The sequence below is a fragment of the Centruroides vittatus genome, unplaced genomic scaffold, assembly GCF_030686945.1.
Source record: "Centruroides vittatus isolate TY-2023 unplaced genomic scaffold, ASM3068694v2 contig_3255, whole genome shotgun sequence".
Taxonomy (NCBI): Eukaryota; Metazoa; Arthropoda; class Arachnida; order Scorpiones; family Buthidae; genus Centruroides; species Centruroides vittatus.
In genome coordinates, this window is record NW_027122088.1 from 263,530 (window position 1) to 290,887 (window position 27,358).

The following is a 27,358-nucleotide window of genomic DNA, read 5'->3' on the forward strand; positions in this document are numbered from 1 at the left end:
AATTGATTTATTTCTACATAATTTAACAATGCAAAAAGTGTTGATAGAAATTACTACAGTTACCCAGATAAAACTCTAGGTATTTTTTTTTTATTACAAAGGTAATTAATTCAAAAAAGACACTTCACATTTAACTTTTTGTAGTTAGTTTTTTAGTACCAAAATATATAGTGTTTGAAGCATCTTGATTTTAATGAAACTGAATTCAATTTTGTGCATTTTTATGATAAAATAGTTTATGAGGAGTGAAAATGTGACTCGTGAGGGATGGATTTCTTTCAAAAGCCTGAAAAAATAAAGTTTTATTTTATTTATTGGGTAATGTTAATTATAATTTAATTAATATAACTACATTATTCTTATAAACAGTATTTTTATGCAAAAATGTAATAATCCTTTTTTATTCTGGCTGGTGCCATATTGTGAAAAGTAATAAAGCAAGGCATTCTGTGCAAATGCTACCTTATTGTCCTTCATGTACAATGGAAATAAAAACTTGTTCTGTTGTACCTTTTACAATTTATAACCTTTTGCACATTTGCAGCCTTGCACAAAGTAAATTTTACTATAATAAATTGGCTAAAAGAAAAAAAATAGCGATTTTATACTCAATTTATACCAATTATAAAAGCAGAAGTTGTGAAGCAAGCAATTGTAAAGTATGGTCTTCTGTAGGGCACTTAAAAGTATTCAACATATAAGTAATAGTACATTTAGAAGTGTTGAACACAAGATTGTGTTAATAACAATCACATGGCTTTTTCCACCTTTATTTAATTGACGGTTTCACAACAAATCATCAATAGTACATTTGTTAAATATGCTTTAATTCATCAATATGTGAAGAACAAGCCTATTGAATCTAATGATGGGAATGGCCAGTCAGATTCGTGATGATACTGTACGTACTACAATACTAATGATGGGATACTAGTGTCAGATGAGCGCCACATGTAGCCAAGAGGTTAATTAATTAAGTAATAATAATTGCTTTCTTATTATTAATATTTTTTGCATTTTCAATACATTATTTTTGATGTTTCGATTTTCTGTTTTATCTATAATCATTAAAACTTATCAGGATTCCAATATTTTTTACTAAGGTGAAAGGGTTCTGCAATAAAAATAAGTTGGGAACTGCTGGTCTACTGTATTAATTTTCAAGATTTAAAGAGATTATTAAAGAAAAGCAATGATGTTAAGAATCTCGTGTTAAATGTAACAATCTATAAATGATACGAAAAATACACTGAGTTCAGTGTTATATACACATTTGCTTGTCGCAAGTACTTTCGACGAACCTTATTGCCGTCGTCAACCAAAAACCCATAAAACAAATTGGCTGCTATGCCTGCTAGTAAACAAACGGTCTCATCCTACCTACTATTCAGAGAAAGTGCTTGCTAAATTTCTTTGCGCCATAGTTCCCGAATCTCCATATGTCACTCCCTCTTCTGTTTTTGCCAAGCATCAAGCATTGGAGTGCTATGACCAGATGCCTACACCTTCTACAAGCTAGATGTAATATCATTATATTCTTCTGTACCCACCTTTTGAGACCGTAATGCTGGCCAACTCTCTCCTACTAAAAAACGGTTTAGCATCCAGCAGGTGCTTGATTTACAAGATGCGCTCAGTTTCGTCACCGAGCATAATTACTTCCGTTTCAACCAGAGAGTATATTTACAAAAGCAAGGGGTCCCTATGGGCTTTCCTTTATCTGCTATCTTAGCGGAGCTCATCATGAGAGAGATAGAGCACAGGACGTTCTATTCCCCGCTCGCTATCCACTATCCGCACTTGTGTCTGCGCTACGTAGATGACATCCTCGTAGCGTGGGAAGACTCAGAGGAGGCCTTTCTCACCTTCATGCAACAGCTTTCAAGCATTTACCCTTCCATTAATTTTACCTGGGAGAAAGAAAATGATGCTGCAATAGCATTCTTAGACTTGCTTATACGTAAGTCTCCGGAAGGTCTACAATTCTCGGTACATTACAAATCCAATGTAGCTCCATACATTATCCCAGCAGAGGCCTTTCAGCCTTCTCGATACATTAACGCCACCATCGCCTCCCTTGTCAGAAGGGCGTTTTTGCCTTCTTCCACACAGGAGCTGGCCAACATTGAGTTAGACAACCTCAGTTTGGCAGTATGCATGGCTGACTTTTCACGTACAAAATTTACGCATGTGCTCAGTAGGGTAAAGAAATCACTATTTCCAAGCACTATGCTTAACAGCAAGAGGGAGTTTTTGGTGGTTCAAACGTCATTGCCATACCTCGGATCCCTTTCAATACGCATCTGCAGAATATTTAAGAGGTGCAACCTTGTACTTCCACTAGCCCCACTTCCAAGCTTATGCAAGTTCCTTTGTAATGATAGAGACAAGTTCTCCACACTCGAGAAGTCGGGTCTATGCCGTTCCACTGGAAAATCTCTCAATGAGAGTAAACACAAGATATATTGGGGCCACCACCAGAATGCTTGCCAGCCACCTTGCGGAGCACCAAGATGATGTGGTGAGGGGTAGGCACACCACAAAGCTTACAAGAAAGGTACTCGAACAAGGTTACAACCCACTATGGTCGCAAGCACTTATGCTCAAGAGCTGTAAAGATAGAAAAATTGTTTTCATCTGGGAATCTCTCCTTACCACCACTTTGGATGCATGCAACACTCCTACTCTCAATCTGCCCAATGTATGGGTCACGCTGTACAAGCATTTGAGCACGTTTTAGCATTGTCTAATACATGTGCAGTGTGAGCTTGAGTCCGCGCTTGCACAACTTCACTAGCCACGGAGCCAGATGCTTGATCGGTTTTCGAATGTTTTTGAATTTTTGTTTTGTGTTCTTAATGGTTTGGCAAAACTTTATGCATTCTATTCTATATCAGATTAGTTCTATTTAAAGTTTTTTTGGCAAATTTATGTACTTGCCTGACGACGATGGTAAAAAGGTTCGTCAAAAGTACTTGCTACAAGCAAATGTGTATATAACGCTGAACTCAGTGTATTTTTCGTATCATTTATACAGTATTTGGCATGAAAATTATCATAGTGATACTTAACAATCTATTAACAATAAATTCAAAATTACTTTAGGAACACTTCGGCATTTCACATTTCTCTACAATTTCTTCAGTTTTTGGGCAATTTATGTGACTTATAAATGAATACAGATCTTCAGTTAACTGTTGAACACATATGGCGTATCTAGTTCTTGTTCCGTTTCCGCATGTGACTGAGCAAGGTGTCCAATGTCTAATTTGCCATCTAAAAATTCAATTTCAATTTTTATAATTTTTTAAATTGATGATTATATTTGCATAATATTAATATAATAAATACATACTTTCCTACGCAAGGATGCATATTACATTCCTGAATTCCTGATTCCATTGGTTTTATGATTGATTCACAATATTCACTTTCAACGGGTACATTTTCTCTGACGCAAAACATGCTAACATTTCTGATACCTGAAATTGTATGAAATTGAAGTATATTGCCCATTCGTTGCATAAAAGCATTGGCTGGATGCATAAAATTCCTTACAGGCTGGTAAAATTATGAGGGTGATGTCACTTATCAATGATTAATAATTTAATAGGTCATTTGATCTGATTAGCTAATACATTATTTCTATTGATAAATGATGTGGATTACTACAAGCACAACTTTACTAGCCATTAATATATTTATGCATTCAGCCCTCTCTCTGTGAAAGTTGAGACGTACCTCCTCCGCAAGGTTCCGAACATTCCGACATTTCAATGGCCCACCTATATGTATACTTATGAAAATTTTGAGTTAAGAGTTTATATTTAATTGACTTCTTTCTTTTATTTTGATCTATTGCATATTTATTATTCACAAACAAATTTTCTACAGAATTTTCTTGCTCTGATATATCTCGTCGATGTCTGTAATATTTGAATAGCTTTTTCACTTGCAGAATACTATTATTATCTAAAAAATAATTAATTAAAATAATTTTTATAAATAAAATAATTGTAAATTTTAATGATATAGTATATTGTTCTTACCTTCAACTTTCGGAACATTATTCTCATCAAATTCCTAAAAGTTTACATTTATTAACATCATATTAATAGAGAATTTTTATATAATTATGTACACTTACCACACACTTTCCATTAAGACAATATGCCTTTTTTCTATAATTTCCACCACTGCAATCTGTCCCAGAAGGGAATTTACCATCTTCGAATGCATCCATTTGATAATGTGTACCTTGCCAGACTTGATCTTGACAAGCAACAGTGCAAGCTGCATGAGGATTACCTAGAAAATAATAAATCATTTTTATTTATGTTATTTTTAAATATATGTTACTGCTCAAAATAGTAACAACTATTTTAAGAGACCAGTATAATTACCCGAACGAGGCGCTAGCTGTCGACCCTTCCCACTTAATACTGTAGGATATCTATTTCTATACTTTTTACATAAGTCTGTTGCATATACTTCTGCAGATTTCATGACCGTACACTTCTATAAGTTAAAATGCTAAATAATCACCATGATGAACAAAAATTGTGATATGAATAATTAAACTTCAACTTACACTATTGTTGTCACACAGTTGAAAAGAGTCACGTACTCCTGTGCATCCTGTGCTAAGAGAATTACAAAAATGCTATTTATAGTTTAATATTTTTTTATTTAAAAATTAAAGCCATGTTTGTTATCCAGTATAATAATCTATATTTTATAAGTAAGACAGAACCTTTCACACTTTGTTTCTAGCAGTTTAATCACTAAGTACAAAGTGTGAAAGGTTTTGTCTTACTTATTTTAAGTAGTTCTAGCTTTGAGTACAGAGAAGTATATTTTATAGTTTTGTTATACAAAAAAAGAGGGGCTTAAAAGTACCGGTAACAACTTTTGATAATGAATAGTCGTTTATGAGAAATCATTGTTTAAAATTTATTGTGTGATAATATGCAAATTGTGTGATATTGTGTGATTTTAATAATTACAAAATAGTAATTTTGGGCTAAATATATTTTCTAGTGATTCACTGGATTTGGCAGTGCCTGCAGACTATAAAAAAAAGGGGGTTGGCACAAGCTATAAAAAAAGGCATCATCAGGGCCAGATTCAATCAGAGGCCTGTGGACACACATACAGTGGGGGACCCCCCTTTAAGAGTAGGCAAATTTGATGATTTAGAAAATTTACATAAAATACTGTACTTTCAACTAGATTTCAACTAGGAAGTTGTAAATTTCATTTAAAAATAAGGTTATTGTAAACATATGTATATTTTACTGTGTAAAACTAATTATTTTAATTTAATTGAAAAATACCTATGTAAAATTTTTTTCTCAAAATTTTCTGATATTTCATAGGTTTTTTCCCAGGTTTGATTTTCTTTGCCTGTGACCCTTGTGATTGAGCCATACTAGGCTGTCGCAGTAATAGAAAAAAAAATTATAGTTTTGTGGGGGCCCTGGGCACCAGCCCCCAAATGTCCTTACATAAATCCAGCACTGGGTATCATAATCATGCATTAAGCAAGATGATACCTGTATAATCTGCATTAATCAAGGGATAGCTTTTGTTACATAAAGTATGTGGTGGTTGTTACTTAGCACCTCTACATTTATAATTGTGAGCCGCCTGATAAAACCTCAAAATGTTTAAAATATGAGAATAAATCCATTAATTAGAAGCAATTATCATATTTGCTTGGTTTGTGCTGGTCTGAGCTTTGGTTGTAAATGTAATTCTATAACTTTGGAAATGTAATTAATTAAATTGTAAATCTAAATTCTTTTTTATCTATAAAAACTGTAGAAAATCATACACGGTGTTGCATTTTCTGCTGACCAAAGTGAATCCTTTTCCTGTTACTATGCAAGAGTGCTTGCATTCACTGATCTTCTTCCAAGGACTCCATTCTGTTATGTGCCTTGTAGCCAATGTTGGTCGATCTGTAAAATAAATCCTTTAAGAATGATTCAATATCAATCTACTTTAATTATATTTTTATCAATTTAATTACTTACTTGGGCAGGGAGTCTCATTAGATGTCTCTATAGTATAGCCATTACAGTCGAAGGTCTGATTTAAGTAGATTCAGTTGTTAAATATATAATAAAATTTCTATTTAAACATTCCTAATTAAAAATAAAATTTAATCTTACATTACATTTTCCTTGAAAACAGAACTGATTTTGAGGATGATACCCTCTCCAACATGGAGTTCCATCAGGTAATTTCCAACCGTGTGTAATGTAACCGCCCTGTTTCTTGTGGCACCATACATAACATGAGTGAGAATCTAATAAAGATGAGAAATATAACAACTGGTTTATAATATCTATAATGTCTAATAAAGTGTACTCACTATCATGACTTGGAAATTGGGTTCCCGAAGGATCTAAAGTCGTATCTAAACGAGATGCCTGCTGACAAGTTTCGCTGATATATTCAGATAATGTCACAGCATTAGCAGCTGCTGAGCAAATCTGTTTTGAAGGGAATTTGTTTCAACACCATTTAAAATAAATTAATAGTTTAAGGCATCAAATCTCTTACTCTATTAGCATCACAAATTCTAACTCTTCTATCTGCTCCTTGACAGTAACGACCACCATTGACGGGGCTATTTAAATAATCAGAAAAGAATATATTTATTATTATAAAAGGTATTAAGTTTTGCAGTCAAAAATTTAAAAATCTAAGAAAAAAACTAAAAAAATAGTATGTTTAATGCATAATAACAGATTAAAATTTGAATTTCTTTATTGTTTACGTGAAATGATTGTTCAGTATGAAGTGCTGTAGTTTCTTTAAATTATATTTAATTATTTATGTAGAAAAAAACTATGAAATTTTGATTTAAGTATGATGTATTTCTTTAAACATTATGTTCCATTGTTTATAAATAGCTTAATCAATGTTGGATAATTCAGTAAGATTCATCTGTTAAGCTGTTCAGCCATTCGAGATAACATTGAATCATCAAATATGTTTTCAAGACTTCCTGGGCTTGAGTATCAGATCAAATCTAATGGTAAAGCCTAGAAAGCTTTAGCATTAGATCTGACGTTATTTCAGATTAAAGTATCTGAAGCAAATGAAGTGTTATCTTATTATTTCATAGGGCTCAAAGTTTTAGTTTTGTTTGGATCCTCCAGAAATTCTCATAGATGATTTGGTTTGGATTATCAGGTCCTGTTCTTTATTGCCCTCTTGCCTCATTTGCAAACCTGACTAAATCCATGATGGGCTTGTTATAAAAACCTTTCTAGTAAACTTAGAGTAGCAGAGTTTTAAAAAATTTAAGTTGAATGAAAAATATTAAACTAGATTAAATTGTAGATTTCATTGTTTTCTATTTAATTTTTTTTTTAAATTTGAGTATATATTTGTAAAACCTATTTCTGTATTATGTTTTTGGATTTGAATTATTTTGTTGACAATTCTGCACTCAAAACAAATTCTAAATCTGTGTGATCAAACCTTTTTATTGCCTTAAGACCATTCAGTTCATTACAATGAATACTGGAACTTTCCATCTATCTAACTCCTTTCAGGGAAAAATTTTTGAATTGAAATAACATGATTTCCTATAAAAACTAGAAGTTTGTATATATAATCAGAGCCTCCTGCCCCTAAGATTTCCATATCTGGTCTTGACTTTCATCTATCCAACTCCATTCTTGAGATTAAGGAAGGACGAATGAACGACAGTGGGAATTTATAGGTCTACAATTTTTTCAAATTGCAGCCCAATTAAACTATACAATATCATTTGGATATTTGCACTGAGGAGCTACAGTTTATCAATTGAGTCCCAATAAAGATTTTGTCAACACACAAGAATCTTTTTATATCCCAGTAAGGATATAAAAAGATTCGTGTGTGTTGATTATCCTTTCCAGTGATTATCCAAGAAGTGGTTTTATTGTAGATTTTGTCATTATTTAAATAATTTAGGTGTTTTAATTTTTCATTGTTTATAAATATAATAATGCTGATCAGAAATTATATGATGATGAAGATAATGATAATTAAAGCTATAATAAAGAAGGATTTCTTGGTAGTGTGTGTCAAGAGTAAAGTGTTTCCTAGGAATGTGATGGATGTTAGGTTAACAGACGATTGCATTTCCTTGAAGTCAGAATTAATGTAACTGTGCTAGCATAAAATAATTTGTGTTGTTAACATGAAGATGGTATTTTTTTGTGCACAATTTGATCAGTCAGTGTACTTGAGCCTGGAAGAGGTGGAGGAGGTGGGGCTGAAGGAATAGATAAAGTTAAGATAGAGGTAGTTGAGGAAGAAACAAGTCAAGAAGTTTAAAGGATTGTTGAGAAAGTGAACATAAACAATGTTAGTGAAAAGATAAACTGAAGAATACCAAATGATATAGTTCATACATTTAGTGGAGTTATTCTCAATATTTATCCAGTAAATGTCATAGAAGAGTGCTAAATGAAAGGATATTGTTGAGAGAGATTGATGAGTTATTAACATAAATTATTAAATAAAGTGACATTAAGTGGTTATTGGCTAGAAAGATCGAAAGAAAAGAAAAAAAAGAAGTAAGGTTTTAAAAGAAAAAAATCAGTAAACAAGAATTCAATGAGATAAAACAATGTAATATTGAATAGGGCTGAGAATATCAAGGAAATGGTGGTGAAAAAAAGGTGAGAATTAGTTTGAGGGACTAGAGAAGTATGTAGAGGAAATGTAGTGTGAACAGTGTCAGATTTTCCATTATGCCCATCAGGCCTGGGGGGTGCTAGAAGGGAGTTTGGGGCTGAAAAATTCAAAATAATAACAAAATTATTTTTTCATTATTTTATTATTGTTATGTAGAAACAATTCATAAAAGTGTAGAAGTGATTTAATGAAAATGGTACAATCACAGCTAAAAGGAATCTAAAAAGATTCCTTTTAGCTGTGATTGTACCATTTTAGCTGTGTGAGAAAAGGAGCTTCAGACTTTTTTAACAAAACAATGTACAACCAAACAATGCCTGTATAATCCAATTGGTACAGGAAATCTCTGGTTGGAAGCACTGAGAACTTGAAATTTATATGTCCAATCAAAAATCCAAATGCATTAACTTCAAAGACTTTAACATTTCTACATTCTGAAAATTGAGATATCACTTATATCATTTGTTTTACCTTACTTTTGCATTTGTGTTTTAATTTACTTATTCTTGTAGTGATTGTATTTGTTGTATAATGCATGTTTTATTTTACAATATTTTTACAATCATTTAAATATTTATTTGGTTAACTTTTTGTTGTTATTAGTTCTTTACTATTTTTGAATATATTGCTACATGTATTTGAAAATTCAAATCAACCTTATATTTCAAACATGTTACTTAAGGTTGACCTTAAATAAGTTGAAAACGTTTGTAATTAATCATGTTTACTGGAGTCAAAAAAGTTTGTTTTTGTTTTAGTTCTCCATCTAGTCTCCAGTTAAAAATTGTATGATTCTTAGCATAGAATACTGACCCATCAGTCTGATTTAAATAATTTTATCAATCAATTAAAATGGAAAAGCTAATTCTCAGTTGATAGACTTGAAATGTGACCTTTTGTGAAATGAATCCAATATTAGTTAATTGAATTAGAATGTCTCCATTATGAGTCAAAACCTTGCCAGATTCATTTTGTGCATATTGGATTTCAATCATGTAAAAAAGTTAAAAAATGAAATCATGGAAGTGGGAACAAAATTATACATCATTCCAAAATACATGTTCAGTAATAAATTATACAAATAAAGTCATCATCATTGAAACCTTTGGATATTAGAATCACTATTTTGAAATTCTTAAACTTACTTGTAAAGATTATAAAGAAATGAAAGAAAAATGAAACATGTACAGTACATTTGAATTTGTACAAATTGAGAGTTGAGTGTAGAAATCATATGTATATCTGTAAGAATATAATGAAATTTCTATCTTTTGAAGAATAATTCATCAAAAATGATTGAAAATGTGCATTTTCTCTTAATATAATTAAAGAGGAAGTAAAAAATCTTGAGAGAAGCAGTCTGCAAGTCTGAGGTTAGACGAGACAAAGTTAATTTTTTGGCACATTATTAAATAAACGAGAAGCAATACTTTTCAATGTATTAAATTGCTAATACTGTTGTCCAAAAATAATTCCTTCACTTAACATCAATCCCTCAATTCATATCAATTTATAAATAATATATTTGTTCATTTATTATATTGTAAATATTATTCATCAAACAAAACCTTTGAAACTCCAGTGATACGTGTTTACAAATCAGCAAACATTTTCGACCCCATCCGGGTCTTCCTCAGGCTACGGTTATAAGGAATTTGAATACATGTGAAATGGAACAAGAAACCGAAATAATAAGTGTGATTCAAAATTTAGAATAGCAAACTTAAGATTGAAAATGGAATATTATGCTCATGCTGAGATGACGGTTAAGCACGTGTAACATCACGTGCTTAACCGTGTGTAACACGTGAAATATATCCACTGTGAAGTCAGTTATGGGGATTCACTCCCTCATAACAAAATTTCCTTGCACGAGAGATGTTGACTGCATCCCTAAAGTTGATGCACGTGTTACATAATTCCACTTTATAAATTTCGAGAGTCTCCATGGTTCTCAGCTGATCGGTGCAGTGTGAGAATCTGATCAGACGGGCACTTTGTAGATCAGCTGTGATTCCCAGTTCTGTGTCAACAGTTGCTAGGGTGGTGGTGTGTTTTTTATTGTCAATGTCGTATTTGTGCTCGCGAATTTGTGTTCCTCCAGTATTTGTGTAGAAGTTCATTTGTTGTTGTAAATATTATAAATTGTACTGATAATGTCTTCTGTAGTTGCAAGATTTACTTACCTGCATACACTAGCAATCACTTTTAGTATAATTGTTCATATGTAACAAATGAGCAATTAAGCAATCATAAATGTCAATATATTTATATACTAAGAAAAATATTTTTTACATATCATCAGTACCGTGGATTATTGCATCGGCGTGTAGAAATCATTACTCCAACAGCATCAGTGTTCCTACTTGTCGAACAATCTGACGAACATGGCCCAAAATTAGACCAAGCACTCCATCCGCCATCCACTGGTCCAGCTCGATTCCTTCTCCAATTTGCTGTAGTACATTTTCCAGCTTGACACATCTGAAATGTTAATAAAAGGAAAAACTCTATATATATATTTGTGAAACTGCAGCTGAATCTTAAATTTAGACTTGTGTTATCCAATAATCTTTAAAGTCAAATGAAAAAGTCAATTGTAAATATCAGTTTACAATATTCTGTTATTATTAATTTTCATTAATTAATTAATTAATTAAATGTGTTTGCTGGAATTGCAAGGATGGTGCTGATAGTTAAAGGTTAATCGTAGTTCCAGTTATTTGTTTGTCACTTATATTATTAATTTATAAAGTAAAACAGAAAATGCCATCAAATAGTATCTCTCAGGTAAAAAATAGAATTAGAAATAATGATATTTGTTCTGAATTTACTACTATTGTTTTTCAAAATCAATAACTAATATAATATCATTATATAAAATGTTTATTGCTATTTATCGTGTGATAAAAAATTTTTTAATTGTGCCGTCACCAGAGGGAAGATTTTAAAAGTTTTACATATTGAGGTGGACGAGTAGCCTCTAAGAAAATGTCGACTCTGCTGTAGAACAATTAATTTCCTCACGTGTGTACAAAAGGACAAAGTTAGAAGACACTATGTATTGTCTATATTAAAGAATTTTTTAAATTTTGTAAATTTATCATCATCTTTAGCATTATCATCATAATGATTTGTGGTAGAATCTTTCATCAGTTCTCCTATGAAAACAAACAAGGAACAGGTCCAACCATGGACCACTTTTTGCTTCCAAATATTATGAATACAATTTTAATTCCAAATCATCTGCTAGCATGTGACACTGTCAGAACAAACCAATAGACTTTTTCACAGAGGTAAATCAAGAAAGCAATAGCGAGGTTGAGGCCAAAGTTTTAAATGCGAAAACGTGTACGTCGGACGTTCAGCGCCACTTTCCTATAAGCCTAGAAGTTTGACAATGGTGTTTGGAAAGTCAGTGGAATCATGCTCGGCATTCCAAACGCCATTGTCAAACTTCTAGGCTTACAGGAAAGCGGCGCTGAACGTCCAACGTACACATTTTCATGTTTAAAAACTTCGGCCTCAATCTCGCTAATATCTTGGGGATTGCTTTTCCTCTTAACATGACAACTGCTCTTTCCTTTTGGCCAGACCACTTTTTCCACCTGCTTCCTACAGCCTTGACAAAAGATAGGAAGGAAGAGAAAAGGAAAGTTATGATAAGTGCAGTTGGCAACAATCTTTTAGGATGACAGGAGACATTACTATTCTCTATCCTGTTTATTACGATTCACTTTCTTAGTTATTATACAAAATTGAAAATTCTGTTGAAATTATTTCTCTTTAAAATATTCCGATATTTTGGATTTATTAAGAAAATAGATATTGATTGTGGTTACTCGAAACAATTGCTACTAGTAAGATTTATTTGATTATAGTTTAGGGGAATATGTACCATAAATTTTATGGATTTTAGAGACCCATTTAAGCCAGTACCTTGATAAATGGTATTAATTTTTTAATGGCTAAAAACTGTGTCAGTTCTCTGATTTAACATTATTTTACTGAATAAAACAGATAATCAAATTAAAAATGCAGTAAACTCTCAATTATCTGATGTAAAGGACAAAAATGTCATCTCAGTCAAGCCAATATTATTTAAATTCTGTAATCAGTAAACAGAACAGGTAAATATCTGTACTATTTACTGGTATTTTCAAAGAAATGTGAAGAGAACAAAACATACAACTACTTCAAATTGTCGAAATGTCCAGCTTATTATGAATACCTCCTTCCTCTCCAATAGCCTAGAAAGCAAATGAATCGTAAAGCAATTTGCAATGTCAAAAATGCCTATAGACGAGTCATTAAGTCATCCCGACAAATCTGCTTCTTACTTAATGAAGTCCAGGATAATTGTGAATCTATTGTAATGTACAGTATGTGCTTTTTTCTCATTTATGATGCAACTTGCAAACATTTTATTTTTTCCAAATTGTCCCTCATACAAAAAAGCTTGCTCATTGTTGAATGAAACTATAAAATTTTTCAAAATGATTAAAACACAAACATTTTATTTTTAAGAAATCTTTTGTGTGAATGTTTGCAGATAAAAAAAATTTTAATAAAGAATTGAAATCTCTATAAAATTATCTGCTTTTTTTATCAATAGGAATTGAACCTTTCTTTGTGGTAAGGAAAATTATCAATTAAAACAATTTAGGTTTACAAGTTTAGTTATTTTATTTAGATTTTTTCCATATAACTTACAGGTTTTTTGTTTAATATATCATCTACTTACTTTATTTCTTCCACAGACTGTACCTTCTAAAGCGGGATGAGCAGTAAAAGATACATCTTTCCCACCAAATCCCACATCACAACGTAACATGTAACAAATATCCTGTAAGAAAAATAATGCAATTAGATGATATTTAAAAAATTACAAGTTACAATGATAGGATGGACATAAAGTCTGGACATGGGTATAAATGTCAGGCAAATATTGAGAATGGACAAAAATTCTCCATCCTTGATATCTTTTGATGATACCATGAAGCATCTCCAGTTCTAAGGATGCCCAGTGAGTTGATTTCTTTGAGCTACTTCTTAATTCTGCTATGACCTGTTCTTCTGTGTCAGCTGGTATGGTTGGTCATCCAGAATGAGGTTTATCTAACACACACAGTCAGTCTGTTTAAATTTTCTTTGAATAATCAAGTGGAATATGTGAAAGAAAAGGACTTATTCAATAAAATATCATCAATATTAATAATAATAATCATATTCATTTGTCAAGCAATACATCACAAATGAATATGCTAGGATTGATGGAGATACTGTATTACTGCATCATGTTCTTGTCAGTCTAGAGAGTGTTGAAATATGCATGACTAATGACAATGTGTCCGGACTTGTTAGTTTTATTGTTTTGTTATTGCTTATATATTTAAAACAATGATAAATAATAAATGAACAATGTTTTAATTAGTTTTTTTAACTTTAAGTAATTATACAATGGCTACAAAAATTTTATGAGGTACATTCTGTGCCAGTTAGGAATATTTTAATAACAAATTCAATTACTGATAGATTTGATATGGTATGGCTTTTACAGAATCTAGATTTAACAACATGACATTTGATTTAAAGCATTGTGAAAGGAAAAGTTTCTCAAATTCATCTTGTAACAATTAAAGATCTAAAACTATCAGAGACTGCTTAAATGTTAAAAAAGATGGTAATGTCCAAAAATTTGTGCAAAGAATAAAGAAATGCATATAACTTCTAAGTAAGCAATTACAGAGATACTGTAATAACAAATAAACACTGCAAGAAAAATCTTCATACTACATCATTACATCAGAAGTATGCAATTAAATAATTTTAAATGTGTGGTAGCATTAGGTTTGCCGACCATCTTCTATTGAATTACATTGGCCTCTTGTTCTCCTTTTTTATCAATGATATCCTTCTATTGAGTACAATTTAACTGTTTAATTTTGATCATGAAATATTGATGAGATTATGATATTAATAGTATAAGTATTTAAACAAGACCACTTCCAAAATAAGCACCTGTAACTACAAAACCTTCTTATCTTTATTAAAAATATCTTGCAACCCATTCTGTCCTTTTTAGTGAAGCTGTGAAAGTCTGTGGGAGTGATTTTTGTGTCTGCATCAAAATAAAAGCTCTGCTATCAAAGATATAAATTAGTGAAAAGTGCTACAACAGTTGGACTCTGTACAACAAAATGGGCTGTAAGATTGTTATAATAAATGATACAAATGTTGCAACATGTGTAGCTGTAGAAGGTTCTCATTTTGAAAATATTCTGTACATATCAAAATCCCAAAACTACTAAAAATTTGTTACATGCCTCTGAAGATTGTATTGTGGATCTTCTACTTCCTTCTCCATATCTTAACTGACATTGTTTATTAGCATCATATTCTTGTCCTGGAAGCAGTACAGGTGATAGTTTTTTGAGCATGTTGACACCGGAGTTTGTATACTGAAGACAACGTGATTGAGATGACCTAAAGAATATATACTTATATATATCACGATATTCAGAAAATTAATATCTGTTATTTAAATAAATTTACCTCAGGAATTTCTCTAAATATTCTCTACTGCAAGTTGACCATGAAGTTTTTCCAGGACCTAAAGTATGCGACATGATATATTTTTCTGGATCACAGTGGTTATCGTCCTGACGTCCGTCGTGCTCCATCCCCATACTGTAATAAATGATTATTGAACCAGCTTTACAAACACTTTTGTGCAAGAAAGAACTTACCTATGTCCAAACTCGTGTCCCACAACTAACACTGTTTGAAAACTTGTACCTTCACTGATGGTGCAGCTATTGAGAGGGTTACACATTCCGCTAACTGGAGCAAGGCCTGGTGACAATGATAGCTTTTATTCATCTTTTTTCAATAAGTATACAGTTTATAATATACTTTATAATATTGGTAATGTACACATGATTCTGAACCATGAGTTTTAGATAGTCTAGAGTGCCATAAATCTAATTGTAGAAGATTATACAATTCCTTCCAAACTTATGTATCCTATTCCTATCTCAACTTATAAAACATCTTATAAAAACATAAAATGTGAGATAACATAAAACATATGTAAAATATATTTTTTAAGTGTTTAAAATTAGTTTTAATGGGCCTTGTTCTTTATTTTTGTATTGAGGGCAGCAATTATTGTCCATGACATTGCCTATATCAATAAATAAAGAATAGATGATTGTTTAATGAGTAATTGAAATTTTCTTAAAGATAATTTCTGAATTCCAGTTATATATTAAATAAAAATATGCATTAAATGTAAATTTAAGCTATGCAAATAATATGCCCAATCACAAATGATAGGAATTGCCTATTTCCTGAATAAATTTTGACTTTAATATATCATTTATAGTGTCGGTAGAGTGATTAAATACAATAATTTAACAAATAATTACTGTGTTGAAGATAACCAAGCTTTGTTTTTTTCTTTATTTTTAAATGTGGCAGTACATTTTGCAATGAAAGTGAAATCTTTTTAATTCTTTGCACATTATGAGTACTAAAATGGCCATTTTTAAGCTGTCAGACCCATAATGGGATGACCAGATATTGAAGGAAAGAATCAAAGAAATCCAGATCACTATCTATGAGACTCCGACCAGGACTCGAGTCCCTCAGAGCTGATACCTTTATATGTCTTAGCCACCCACACATCTCTTCCTAAAGTTCTCTCTCAAAAATGAAGTTTATTATTTGTAGTATACTAAGTAAAGGATTATAAAAAGCCATCACCACAGATTCCTTCTAAATTTTTGCAACATTAACAAAGTTAAAATTACATACTTACCTACAACGTGCTTCTTTCTTCTTCCTAATTCATCAATCACGTACATATTAATACTAAAATATACATGATTACTTTTTTATATTCTCTGTTATCTCCTCTACTGTTCTTTTTTTCTAAATGTATAATACTTATTAAACTCACCCAGAAAGAAGCAAGGCATGATCCCACCAGACTCTGCTCTTCTTTCTCTTCTTTAATTGCCAGATACAGAAATTGGTTAGATAAGTATCAATGTTTTCCGAAGACTCCAAATCATCTGGCTGCGTTTTCAATATGTTCAATTCCACCAGTTTAATTTCCGGCATATGTCCCAAAGACGGTTGGCGGAATAAAATCTGAACCTTCAGAAAAGATTCATGTATTCGACCATAAAAATCATAACTAGAATTTAAAAGGTATAAGGGTTACTTACTGCATTCATCATGGTGAGGATATACTTGATAATTTGCTGTTCGGAGTTTACTGGAAATCTTATTTTGAGATTTTCGTATAAAGGCTGGTCTATAAATACTGCGGTTTCTATAGTTGGATCCGGCGGACTCGGAGAACGTACGTACCTGTGGTGTAACATTTCCGTAACATTATACACCGAGTTCTTAGCAGCTTGAGCATTTCTTTTTCGAGCTGCTGTTTAAATTATAAAACAACTTTTTTAATTTGCATATAAAATTGTTATAAATTTTGAATAAGCAATTAAAGTTGAGAGATTCTAAGTTTTTCTTAGAACCTTTCAACTTTACATTGGAATCTGGTGCTTTCAATTAAATTTGTGGAGATAACTGATTAACTATAGATACAAATAATGGAATAATTTAGTAAACCTACCATGCGGACAGAAGTATTCCTCATTTTGCTGTTTTCTTACCACCAAGTGGGGCTTTCCTCTTTTGCCATTCCATCCCATCTTCTTTATAAGGTTTGCAGAAAGAGGCTGTATTATGTAGATTCCATTCTCAATTTGAATTATTCCTCTCTAAATTTTGGAGAATTATTTCATTTATTAATTAAAAATTTCAATTACTATATTTTAGATTGGTATATTACTGTTCTTACCACTCCATCACATAAGGATACGGCCACTCTGCTGTTCAGATGATACTTGGACTTTCCCTCGTAAAAGCATGTATCGTTTGCATCCCAGGTAAGATCCGCTCTGTTTCTAGAAGTGGTTTCTCTGACGGCAAAGTCCGACGTTAGTAATTTGTCATTTTTTCTCAATTTCAGATGGAAGAGTTCTTCAAGAGCTTTGAAGATGAGTAAAACGGAAGAGTTCTGCCTCAGATAATTATCTTTAATGAAGATGACATGGTGTGGAGGTACTAAAATGTAAGTTTTAAAATTTATTATTGTCATACTTTTTCTGTTATTATTATTATTATTATTATTATTGTATTTAAAAATGCTCTATAATGAATACTATAATATTTTTCTCAAAAATGAGCTGAAAATTGTTATAATTTATCCTTGTGTACCATATATACAGTATACAGTTGGGTCTTGCTTTATGCGAATGGCAAATGGTTGTGTTAATTCATTCCTACAGCTATTGAATCCTACTCTTAATTCAGTACACTGTACTTCTCCATCTTCTGACATTCTGAACACAGAACAGACAAATGCCACTCATCCTAATATCCTGGCTTGCACATAATTTTCTAAATTAATGTACTCATTACAGTTTCCCCCTCTTTCTGCCCTATGGGTACTGGGTACCAAGAGGGCCTTTTTAGTAAGTCCATTATGGGTTTGGCCCGGCCTACAATAGGGTGGCTACGTGACAAGGGACGGGGCTCTCCATATCCGGACGGACAGACCACTCCATGAATAATTCTCGAGGTTTTTAATCCAGAACCCGGGGTTTGCTACAATGGTCTAGGATCAAATCCAAGCGGATTTGTTCCCGGACCAACGGAGCAATGGCCGAGGATAAAGTGGGCTGCCACTTTATCGCTCGGCCATCCGACCATCGAACACAACAAAGTATAAAATTTTGCTCTGTTTATTTAGAAATATCCAAGATGTTATACAAACATAAATAAAATGTTTTAAACACAATTTAACGTTAATGATTGCGTAAGTGTCTAGACAATTGTCTGAGACAGGGGTGGAGCACAGATATTCGCGAAATTTCGTGTTACGGCTGCATTCACGACACGCAATCACCGCGGGAAACGAAACCATACTGGGTGCTTTGTTTGGTGAAGCCGCTTTAATACAGCTGGATAAACAAACCAATGACATAGTCCGTTTCAAATGAAACGGCTTACGTCATTGGTTTCTTATCCAACTGTATTAAGCCACTTTACCAGGCCATGTGTCCAATCTTTATATTCATATTAGGAAAGAAAATTTTATTAGCAATTAGTAAATAATTACAATTATTTAAAAATAATAATAAATTATTTTGAAATTTTACAGTTTTCTAATTAATTTCCTCTAATAATTAATTTTCTAATATTGGCACAGAATTATCAAGAATTTATTTTAAAATATTTGTATAGCATAAAACATCTAAGATTATATTTTCATGTTACTTTTATATAAAATATTTAGTTTATTTAATTTAAAAAATTAAACGTGAATGTTTTGAGTTTGCGAAAATCGATAAAAGATGGCGACACCACGGGCAATTATATTATTTTTTTTTAATAATGAAATTGTTATGAATCAGAGCAATTGTATTGTTCTTAAATTTTAACGTTTCTACGCTTTATATGTCGTTATTTTGTTGGATAAAAATTGATAAATGCCACTGATTGAACAATTACTACTAGGAAAATATCAGATAATCTGTCTAGAATTGATACTCTATTTTAGGAGAGACGATTCCGTTCGGGAATTAAAACGGATATTTTTGAATCGCCGCAAAGCGTTGCTCGAATCGCTCTAAAAGAGGTGCTTTGAATTGCCACAAACGAAAATAAGGCAAAGCGCTATTTGAACCGGATTAAAATTCTTCTTAAACAATATAAGAAACTGCATTTGAATCATCCGTAATTCATTCATAGTTTTATAGTTTGTTTAAGTGCCGATCATCCTGAAATCTAATATGAAGATCGCAATTAAATTTTATTTCCGGATGATATAAATAGATTTTGAGACCTTAACTCTTACCAATCCCCCTTTTTTTTAATGGCGACTTTAATTATGATTGATATTTTTATTTCTATATTATATCAATCGTAATTGATGATAATTTTTCGTGTTGACCGACTTCTAAGAATCTGAGAATAAAGATAAGAGAATTTACGAGTGGGAATATTTTTTCAGTTCTAAATACCTAGTATTTATTTTTAATTTTTTTGAATAAAAGTTTAAAAATATTATTCTAAAACAGTCCTCAGATCCAATAACATTGAGCCGTTGAATCTGATCCGAGGAATGTCTTGAGCCATTGAATCCGAGGACTGTCCCGAACTGTTAGATTTTTTTAGCTGAAAGTTTTATTAGTAGTAATGTGCCGATAATCGATACATCAAACCAAAACCAATATGTTTACATTATCGATCATTAAGGAATCTGTATATGAAGCTCGTTATCGATATCAGAATTTATAAGTTACGATTCATTTCATTAAGGCAGATGGCGATAAAATTTTAATGCTTTTTTTATGGAAAAGTTCTCGAAATGGAAATAGATAAAACTAATTTTTGGAACAGCATAATGAGAATTAGTGCGGCGGATGCTACGCACCGGGGCCCCGCGATTGAGGGGGCCCCAACATTATCAAGAATGCAGTATTTTTAGTAATTTTTCTGAAGTAATTAATGTATTAGCAAGAACAAAATCACGCTTTAAATAAACATGCATTAATATATGTTCGTGTTTGTAAATTTTTTTATTTTAGAAAAACATTTGGGCCCAAATAGTTTCTTGCACCCGGGCCCCTTTATCGAGAAGGCCGGCCCTGTAGATAAAACTAATTTTTGGAACAGCATAATGAGAATTAGTTTCCTCAGATTTATGCAGTTTCTGGGTACAAATTACAGCAAAAGCTCTATTTTCGAAAGGGCATATTTCAGATTCGGATCCTTTCTAGATACAAGTCATACGTATAGGTTGTTTCTGTATAGGTGGACCCTTCAGATCTAGCCCAGCAGTTGCCGAATAGATATAACCACTGAATCCTGATTATTGGTCGCGGGTTCGCTCTTGACCATGGACTGTTCACGTGAAGTTTTACGGATCTCTTGTCATTTGTAACGCCTAAACGGGCCAGTTAACAATAGAGAAACCTACTGGGAGGCATCTCCCCTTGGCAGATCACGTATTACGTTGACTTATCCCACCAAACCAAACCCTTCAGATTGAAGCACCTTCTAGGCAAATCCATACGTACAAGTAGTTTTTGAGAGTAGGGCCTATCAGATTTTTAGGCCATTTCTAGGCATAAACCATACATACAAGCAGTTTCCGGAGATAAACCCTCAGATATATGGCCTTTCTAAACCCGCGTGCATTGATTTATTCTAGAGTTAAAGCCATAGAATAGCATTCGGTTTGGATAAACCGCGTTAGCGTTACAAACAAATGATAAAAAAAGGAAGTGTTTACGGTTACTTAATTTCCGCACTCGTTAGCCGGTTGTTTATAAAAACGAAGGGAAACAACTCGTAGTCTATTAATAAAGAGAAGAATTAATTGGCCAGCAAAACAGCAGATGGGATAGTAACACAATAAAGGTTTATTACTCCAATAAGGAGAGGATTTTTGTTTACTTTTATGCATGACGTCGCATCCACGATGCGGAAGAAACGTTTCCTCCTCCTCCTCTTCCTAAAACCGAGAAAATAGAAAAGGGGGAGAGAATTTTTCAATTATTTGACTTCGCCTTGACCCAAATACTGTTTTCGAACGGGATGTTTAGCGAGATTCGAAACATGGGGAAATTCTATTAAAAATACGATCGTAAAATCGAAATGATGTCGTTTTACTTTCACTTTTATGCTTTAGATAATTGGCATTAAGTCGCGCCTGTATGGTTATCGTTTAAAAAAAGGCTCAAAATAGCTTTTATGCCTTATATTTTTTACATTCTAACTAATTATTTACATTAAGTGGGGCTAGATACGAGCAGGTTTGTACAGATTTTTCTTTGTTTTCGCAGGAAAAGACGTGACTGCCCCTTTAAAAACGTAAGCCACGTGACTAAGAGTGCCACTCACGTGAGCAGAAGCCTCAAAACTTACCTCCGTCTTCTTGATCCAAATAAAATCTTCGCTCATTTTCGCTCATCTTCTCGTAAAGATGAAGCGTAGACTTTAAAGAAAAATAAAAAAAAATAAATTTTTGATTAATTTTATATCCTTGATTTATTATCTAATTAATGAATAACTTTATAAATAATAAAAACAAAGAGTTCAAGGTTCAATTATTACATCAAATTTATCCTTCTATAGGACCATAATAGAAAAATTACGACATTAAATCAAGTTGATTAAACCTTTTCTGACACGATAACCTCGAATTTCTTTTTTTTACTTCAGCAGCTTCTTCAGAGTTGTAACTCGAAGCCGACCCTCTTATATAAATAGTTAAGGGTGACAGAATCCGCACGTGATAATTTCCTCCCTGTCTAATTTAGAGGTCAGACTCCTCACGTTTCCACCCCCTGCTATGTGACATCAAAGAAAATATTTCTCTCCCCCTCCTTTTTTTTTAAAGCAATGCTTGTTTTGTGTATCGGAGTTAACGAGGTGTCGAAAAACGTTTCTTCTTCTTTTCTAACGTTTCCCTAACGCTTCCTCCTTATAATTACATCTATTTAGTTGCTGATATAATTATCAAATCTACTTTTAAGCTTCTATATTTGCTTAATTTATCATTAAAGAGCATGTTTTCTTTGCGCTGTTCTCTTGTATTTCGCTTCTTGCCAACCAAAAAAAAAAAAATATGCTTTCTTAACTAATTTTTATTTCATAAAAGAGTTTTTTCTTAATTTTTAAAAATATTTTTAGTTATCTGAAAGCACAAATTCTCCACCTAGAAAACTGCTCTTCACAAAGAGCATCTTTAAGATTGCTTAAGTCTGTCTTCTTGCTCTTCTTTCTTCCTTCAAATGAACGTTAGGAAAAAGAAGAGCATTTGAAGGAAGAGCGGGAGAAAGAAGAGAAGAATTTTCATTAAAAAACATCTCTCTAAAGAGCAAAAAATTTCTAGAAGCAATGTTTTTTTATTCTCTCTCTTTGCATTTGTTTCTGCATTAACTAGATGATTTTGATCCTTCGTTTACTCTGTTTTATTTAATAACACTGTTAACCTTCCTCTTATATCGTACAGTTTTCGAGAAATTAATTCTTATGTTAATTAGGAAGCATTTGTGATGCAAAGTCTTATTTTTCCGCTGATCAGGAGCATCCTCCTCGTCTCCTGTCAATCAGAATGTGAACAGCAAGTTAAGAACTTCAAAGATACGGAGCCCCAATTACGTTTTCCTTAAGATAAATCAAATTTATTATTTAAAAAAAATAAATTCTTTTTATCTTAATCTTCCATCTACACTCGGATAATTGATCAAAATTCTTTAATTTTAACGCAGTTTGTTGCAAATTGTAGCATTAAAAAATAATTAATCTAAACAACTTTTCACGGATGAGAAACTCCTTTAATATTTTAACTTAATGAAAGTTAATTCGATTATTATTTTTCTCGAAGGATTAGAAATAAAAATTCTTAGAAGTAAAATAAAGCAGTTTTTAAGTTTTCCTCCCTTCAAGGTCACGACAAATGTTGCAGAAAGATCTCCCTCCTCCTCGTTAGATCTTGTTGTTAAGTGCTTCATGCTCAACAAAATGTCAACGACCCGCCATTTTTCAATCAACACATCACGTAAACAGCAATTTGAAAACCATAAAATAGCAGGAAAAATTCGATTTTACTCTCATAATTTCCGTATTTTAATCTAAAATGTGGCCGGCTACGATTCATTTGCTCTTTGTTTTTCGTATTGCATCGCAAACTGCGCCTAATTTCGGCTCAAAGAACGATTGATTTTTTTACGTAAACCACAACTTAAACGCAAAAAAATCCACAAAATTTCTGATGCAGGATACTTAAAATAGTTATCCAATCACTCACCTCCGTTCTGGAAACCCAAATGATGCTGTAGAATGTCATTAACGCGCCCATTAAGGTAGCTACCCATGTCTTCATCCCTCTTCATTAATAAGGAAACTATCGGTTTTGTTTTTTTATTTTAAAGAAAGAAACTGTAAATAGAATATCCGAAAAAAGCGAATCACTTATAACTACATTTCCATTTCTGATGTCTCCTTCTGGTTAAATGCCATTTGCCTCATCACCCATTCAATTCCCACATTTTCATGCGCTCGGTTGTGCATAACGAGCTACTTTACATCATCGCCTATTGGTGCAGAGAAATTATTACCTGTAAAACCGATCCGTACCCACCCCTGCACAGAACAAAAGTTTTAGAAAGTTTTTTTCCCTGTTCGCAACCTTAGAAAAAGCAGGATTCGAAACACCACCTTAGTGAAAAAAACGCCCAATTTTTGATCTAATCCGTGACACTTCCCTGTTAAGGGGTGGCAAAAGATCACGAGAAAGCCACTCCCTAATGGGCAATGTAGTCGATTGCAGTCTAACTAATTTTGGGCGCGTCTGATCGCCCATGCACCCCATGAGCTCGAAATGAACTAGACTGTGAGGGGGGAGATACCAGAACGGATCATAAATAGTTACCCTTTTCTGTTTAATTATCATTAACTAAGTACTTCGAACCTCGTTACGTGGTTTTTGTAGAGTGCGGTGGTGCTCGAAGTCCACTTTGACCTCGTGATACCAAGAGGACGTCTTGAAAATTTGATACATCATGATCTTGACAGAGTTGTAACGTCATTATGGCCCATTGGGAGCATCGAGTAAGTTACTACACCAACAATTTCCATGCAGAAATACTGCTAAAGCAATAAAATAATTATAAAATTAAGAATTTATGCTCTATAAGATACTAATTTATCATGCGCCCCATTCAAATTTAATATATCTACCACACGAATGAGCCCCTGAAACTCCATACAGAATCGTAGGAATAAAAGAATCCCCTGTACTTTATCCTTGACAGATTAGAGGGAAAACTGTGCCATCTGATTTTATACGTCATAAAATTTATTTTCTGTGAATTAAAGGCACTTAAATGAGTGTAACTTCCTTTAATTAACGCAATTAAAAATTCTAGAAAGCCATTCAGACTGTACCGTCGATGGTACCAAAAAAATAACGGGGGCGAAGAACTTTAAATAACATTAAAAATATCCCTTTTCTTTCTCTCCTCTCCCTCCTCTTCCTCATATTTTTACCAAATTACGAAAATAAGGGCTAAATTCTGAAGGCCATCTCATGCCATTCAGGATATTGATCCATGGACTTAAAACTCCTCGCACCCTCTTAATAAAGAAGAGAAAACGCGAGAAACTTTAAATAAAATTTTTAAAATATTGAATAAGAGGAGGGAGGAAAGATAAGGAATGGGATATTTTTCTCAAATTAGCAGAAATTAATACTGAACCCTGAAGGCCAACTCAGAAGACCCCCCCCTCTTTTAAATGGTACCAAAAAGAAAGACGAGGACCTTTAAATACCATTAAAAATGAAACGGGAGGAGAAGGAAAAGGATATTTTTCCTAAATTAACAAAAATGAATACCAAACTGTGAAGGCCAACTAAGCAGACCATTCAGATCGATGGCATCAAAAAAAGGGAGGGAGAGGAACGTTAAACATTTTTAAAAATATGGAAGAGGAGAAGGAAAGGGATATTTTTGTCAAATTACAAAAATGAATACTAAACTCTGAAGGCCAACTATCTCATATTCAATAGTTAATGACTATATTTTTATACTGAATGGTTCACTTCCCGACATCCAATGACTTCGTTAATTGTTTGACAGAAGGACTTTAGTCTGAACTTTTTTCTTTTCTAACAATTTTAATTTGGGGCACCGAAAAAGGATTTGATGGAGATAAATGAAGCGAAGAGGGAAAAATGTTTGTATCTTTCATCCCCTTCTTCTTTAATGATATGTAATTTTTAAATAGGTTAATCTTTTGGTGGTTCCTTAAATTTCTTTCTTAAGAACTAAATACTTTTAGGCACCATAATTTAATTCCCACCCCCTTGTTTTGATGATTTCGTTATGACTCGATTCTGAATCTCATCTGGGTTAATCTGATTGGAATTGTCTTCCAACACCAAAAATTTTATCTGATGCTCTTTTCTTAAAAAATAATTCTGAGTGTCTATGGGTGCCTAATCCTAACTACAGTACAATGCAAATTCTCCTTAAATTGTCTTAGAACTAGGCACTTTATTGCACAAAAACAATATTTAAGTCCTCCCTCTGATAATTAATATCCCATTATATTTGTTTTCTGCAGCACTCCTGAAATTTTTTGTAAATTAAATTTAAGGTTTGCAACTCCTTAAAGTTTGCTCTACAACAAGACATTCATTGTAAAATTATCTCACCTCTCTTTGAATATCCATTTATTGCAGCCTTAAACAAATTAATCACGGGTTTTAACTAGATTAAACCTTTGGTATCTTAAAACTTTGGCCCTCCTATCGAATGGTTCTTTAAATTTTGCTTTAAAACGTCTCTGAGCCACAAGAACATTATAGCCCCTCTGATACTCTTTAATTGCTTTGACTCATTAATGTAACTGGGCATTTATTTGGCACGCGGAAATTCATTTCTAAATGCAAGACATCATTTGCAGGTTGATATCATCACGCAGATATCCTCATAGCAGAGGTACATAAAATATGTATCATTCTTTAAGTCTGGAAGGAGGCACGAGTCTGTTCAATCAGGAAGTGGGTTAACTAATCATCTAAATATAAATATTCCATCATATAGGAAGAGCCGCACGCGCGATTTAAGTAATTAGTGGATTAAAAACAAAAGATATACGTAAATTATACTCTGTTACGTTATACAGAACGAATTTATTATAATTTTTGAGCAATCCGAGTAAGGTTCAAGGGCATACAAACAACATTCGTATGTTCTCGTCGTTGACGATCTGCTGTAAGTCAGAGTTGACAGACAGACATGTGCCTGCCATATGGATGTTGGCATGCGCTCTACCTCTCAGGAATGCATCTGATAGATACGCAATGTGCATTTAAAAGTCTTTCGAGACATCTCGGCACGCCAGGAATGTTAAATTTTATCTCTAAAACGCGTTAAAAAAAAAAAAAAAGCTAAGCTCATCTCTCCACCAGCCGGAAGCGCCTGAAGGGTCGCTTAGATCATATTTAAGACGCGTTCAGTAGCGCTACACGCGATAAATAAAAAATAATAATAAATTAACAAAAAACTGATGTACTCACTCGGACCCCCATCCAAAAACAGCAGAGCGAGATATAGAAGTATAGGATCATCATGTCATAGCGAACAGACAACCAGTTTCAGTAACATTTGGATAGAGAATAGCGAGCAGTGAACTCTCTCTCTCTCTCTACCCGTTACTACTAAACAATAACGTGAGTAGCAGGACCCTAAACCGTTGATATATTCATGGCCAAAGCACTGTTACGCTCCAGTTTGCACTGGCGAAGGCCAAAAATCGACCAACCAACCGAAAGGGAAATCCAACCGCTATGTCCAATAGACAGGAAACACTAGGAGCATCGGACAGAGGAAGTAAACAGGTGTGCATGAATAGTTGCAGGATGTTGGCACGATGTTGAATGGCACGCAGATAACTCCAAACTCTTTCTTTTCTATAATAAGCGGGATGCTGCTGCAATATATAACAATAAAAATAACCGCGTGTTGTATATATATATATAAAAAGATTGTTCGCATTC

The 27,358-nt window shown here is 32.8% G+C and overlaps 1 protein-coding gene across 1 annotated transcript; it reads right to left on the reverse strand.

Annotated features, from left to right (window-relative positions):
- On the reverse strand, nucleotides 1-26,996 carry LOC136973644 (A disintegrin and metalloproteinase with thrombospondin motifs adt-2-like). Its single transcript, XM_067268383.1, has 25 exons — nucleotides 26,879-26,996; nucleotides 21,715-21,784; nucleotides 17,579-17,844; nucleotides 17,351-17,498; nucleotides 16,938-17,152; nucleotides 16,667-16,866; nucleotides 16,526-16,578; nucleotides 15,453-15,558; nucleotides 15,259-15,393; nucleotides 15,030-15,189; nucleotides 13,448-13,549; nucleotides 11,012-11,187; nucleotides 6,571-6,637; nucleotides 6,380-6,500; nucleotides 6,177-6,313; nucleotides 6,039-6,093; nucleotides 5,837-5,963; nucleotides 4,592-4,643; nucleotides 4,404-4,518; nucleotides 4,148-4,308; nucleotides 4,050-4,083; nucleotides 3,742-3,972; nucleotides 3,356-3,482; nucleotides 3,101-3,276; nucleotides 1-286 (listed from the first exon to the last, which is right to left on the reverse strand). The coding sequence occupies exons 1-24, from the start codon at nucleotides 26,930-26,932 to the stop codon at nucleotides 3,102-3,104; spliced, it is 3,087 nt and encodes a 1,028-aa protein (XP_067124484.1). The 5' UTR covers nucleotides 26,933-26,996; the 3' UTR covers nucleotides 1-286; nucleotide 3,101.
- Nucleotides 26,997-27,358: the final 362 nt, after the last annotated feature.

Excerpts from the sequence above, each read along its gene's own strand:
- LOC136973644 (XM_067268383.1), bottom strand. The coding sequence starts at position 26,932 with ATGATGATCCTATACTTCTATATCTCGCTCTGCTGTTTTTGGATGGGG. Across the intron at positions 15,559-16,525 it reads AAGAAAGAAGCACGTTGTAG|GCCTTGCTCCAGTTAGCGGA; the intron begins GTAAGTATGTAA and ends CATTGTCACCAG. Across the intron at positions 4,644-5,836 it reads AGCAGAAAATGCAACACCGT|CACAGGATGCACAGGAGTAC; the intron begins GTATGATTTTCT and ends TAATTCTCTTAG.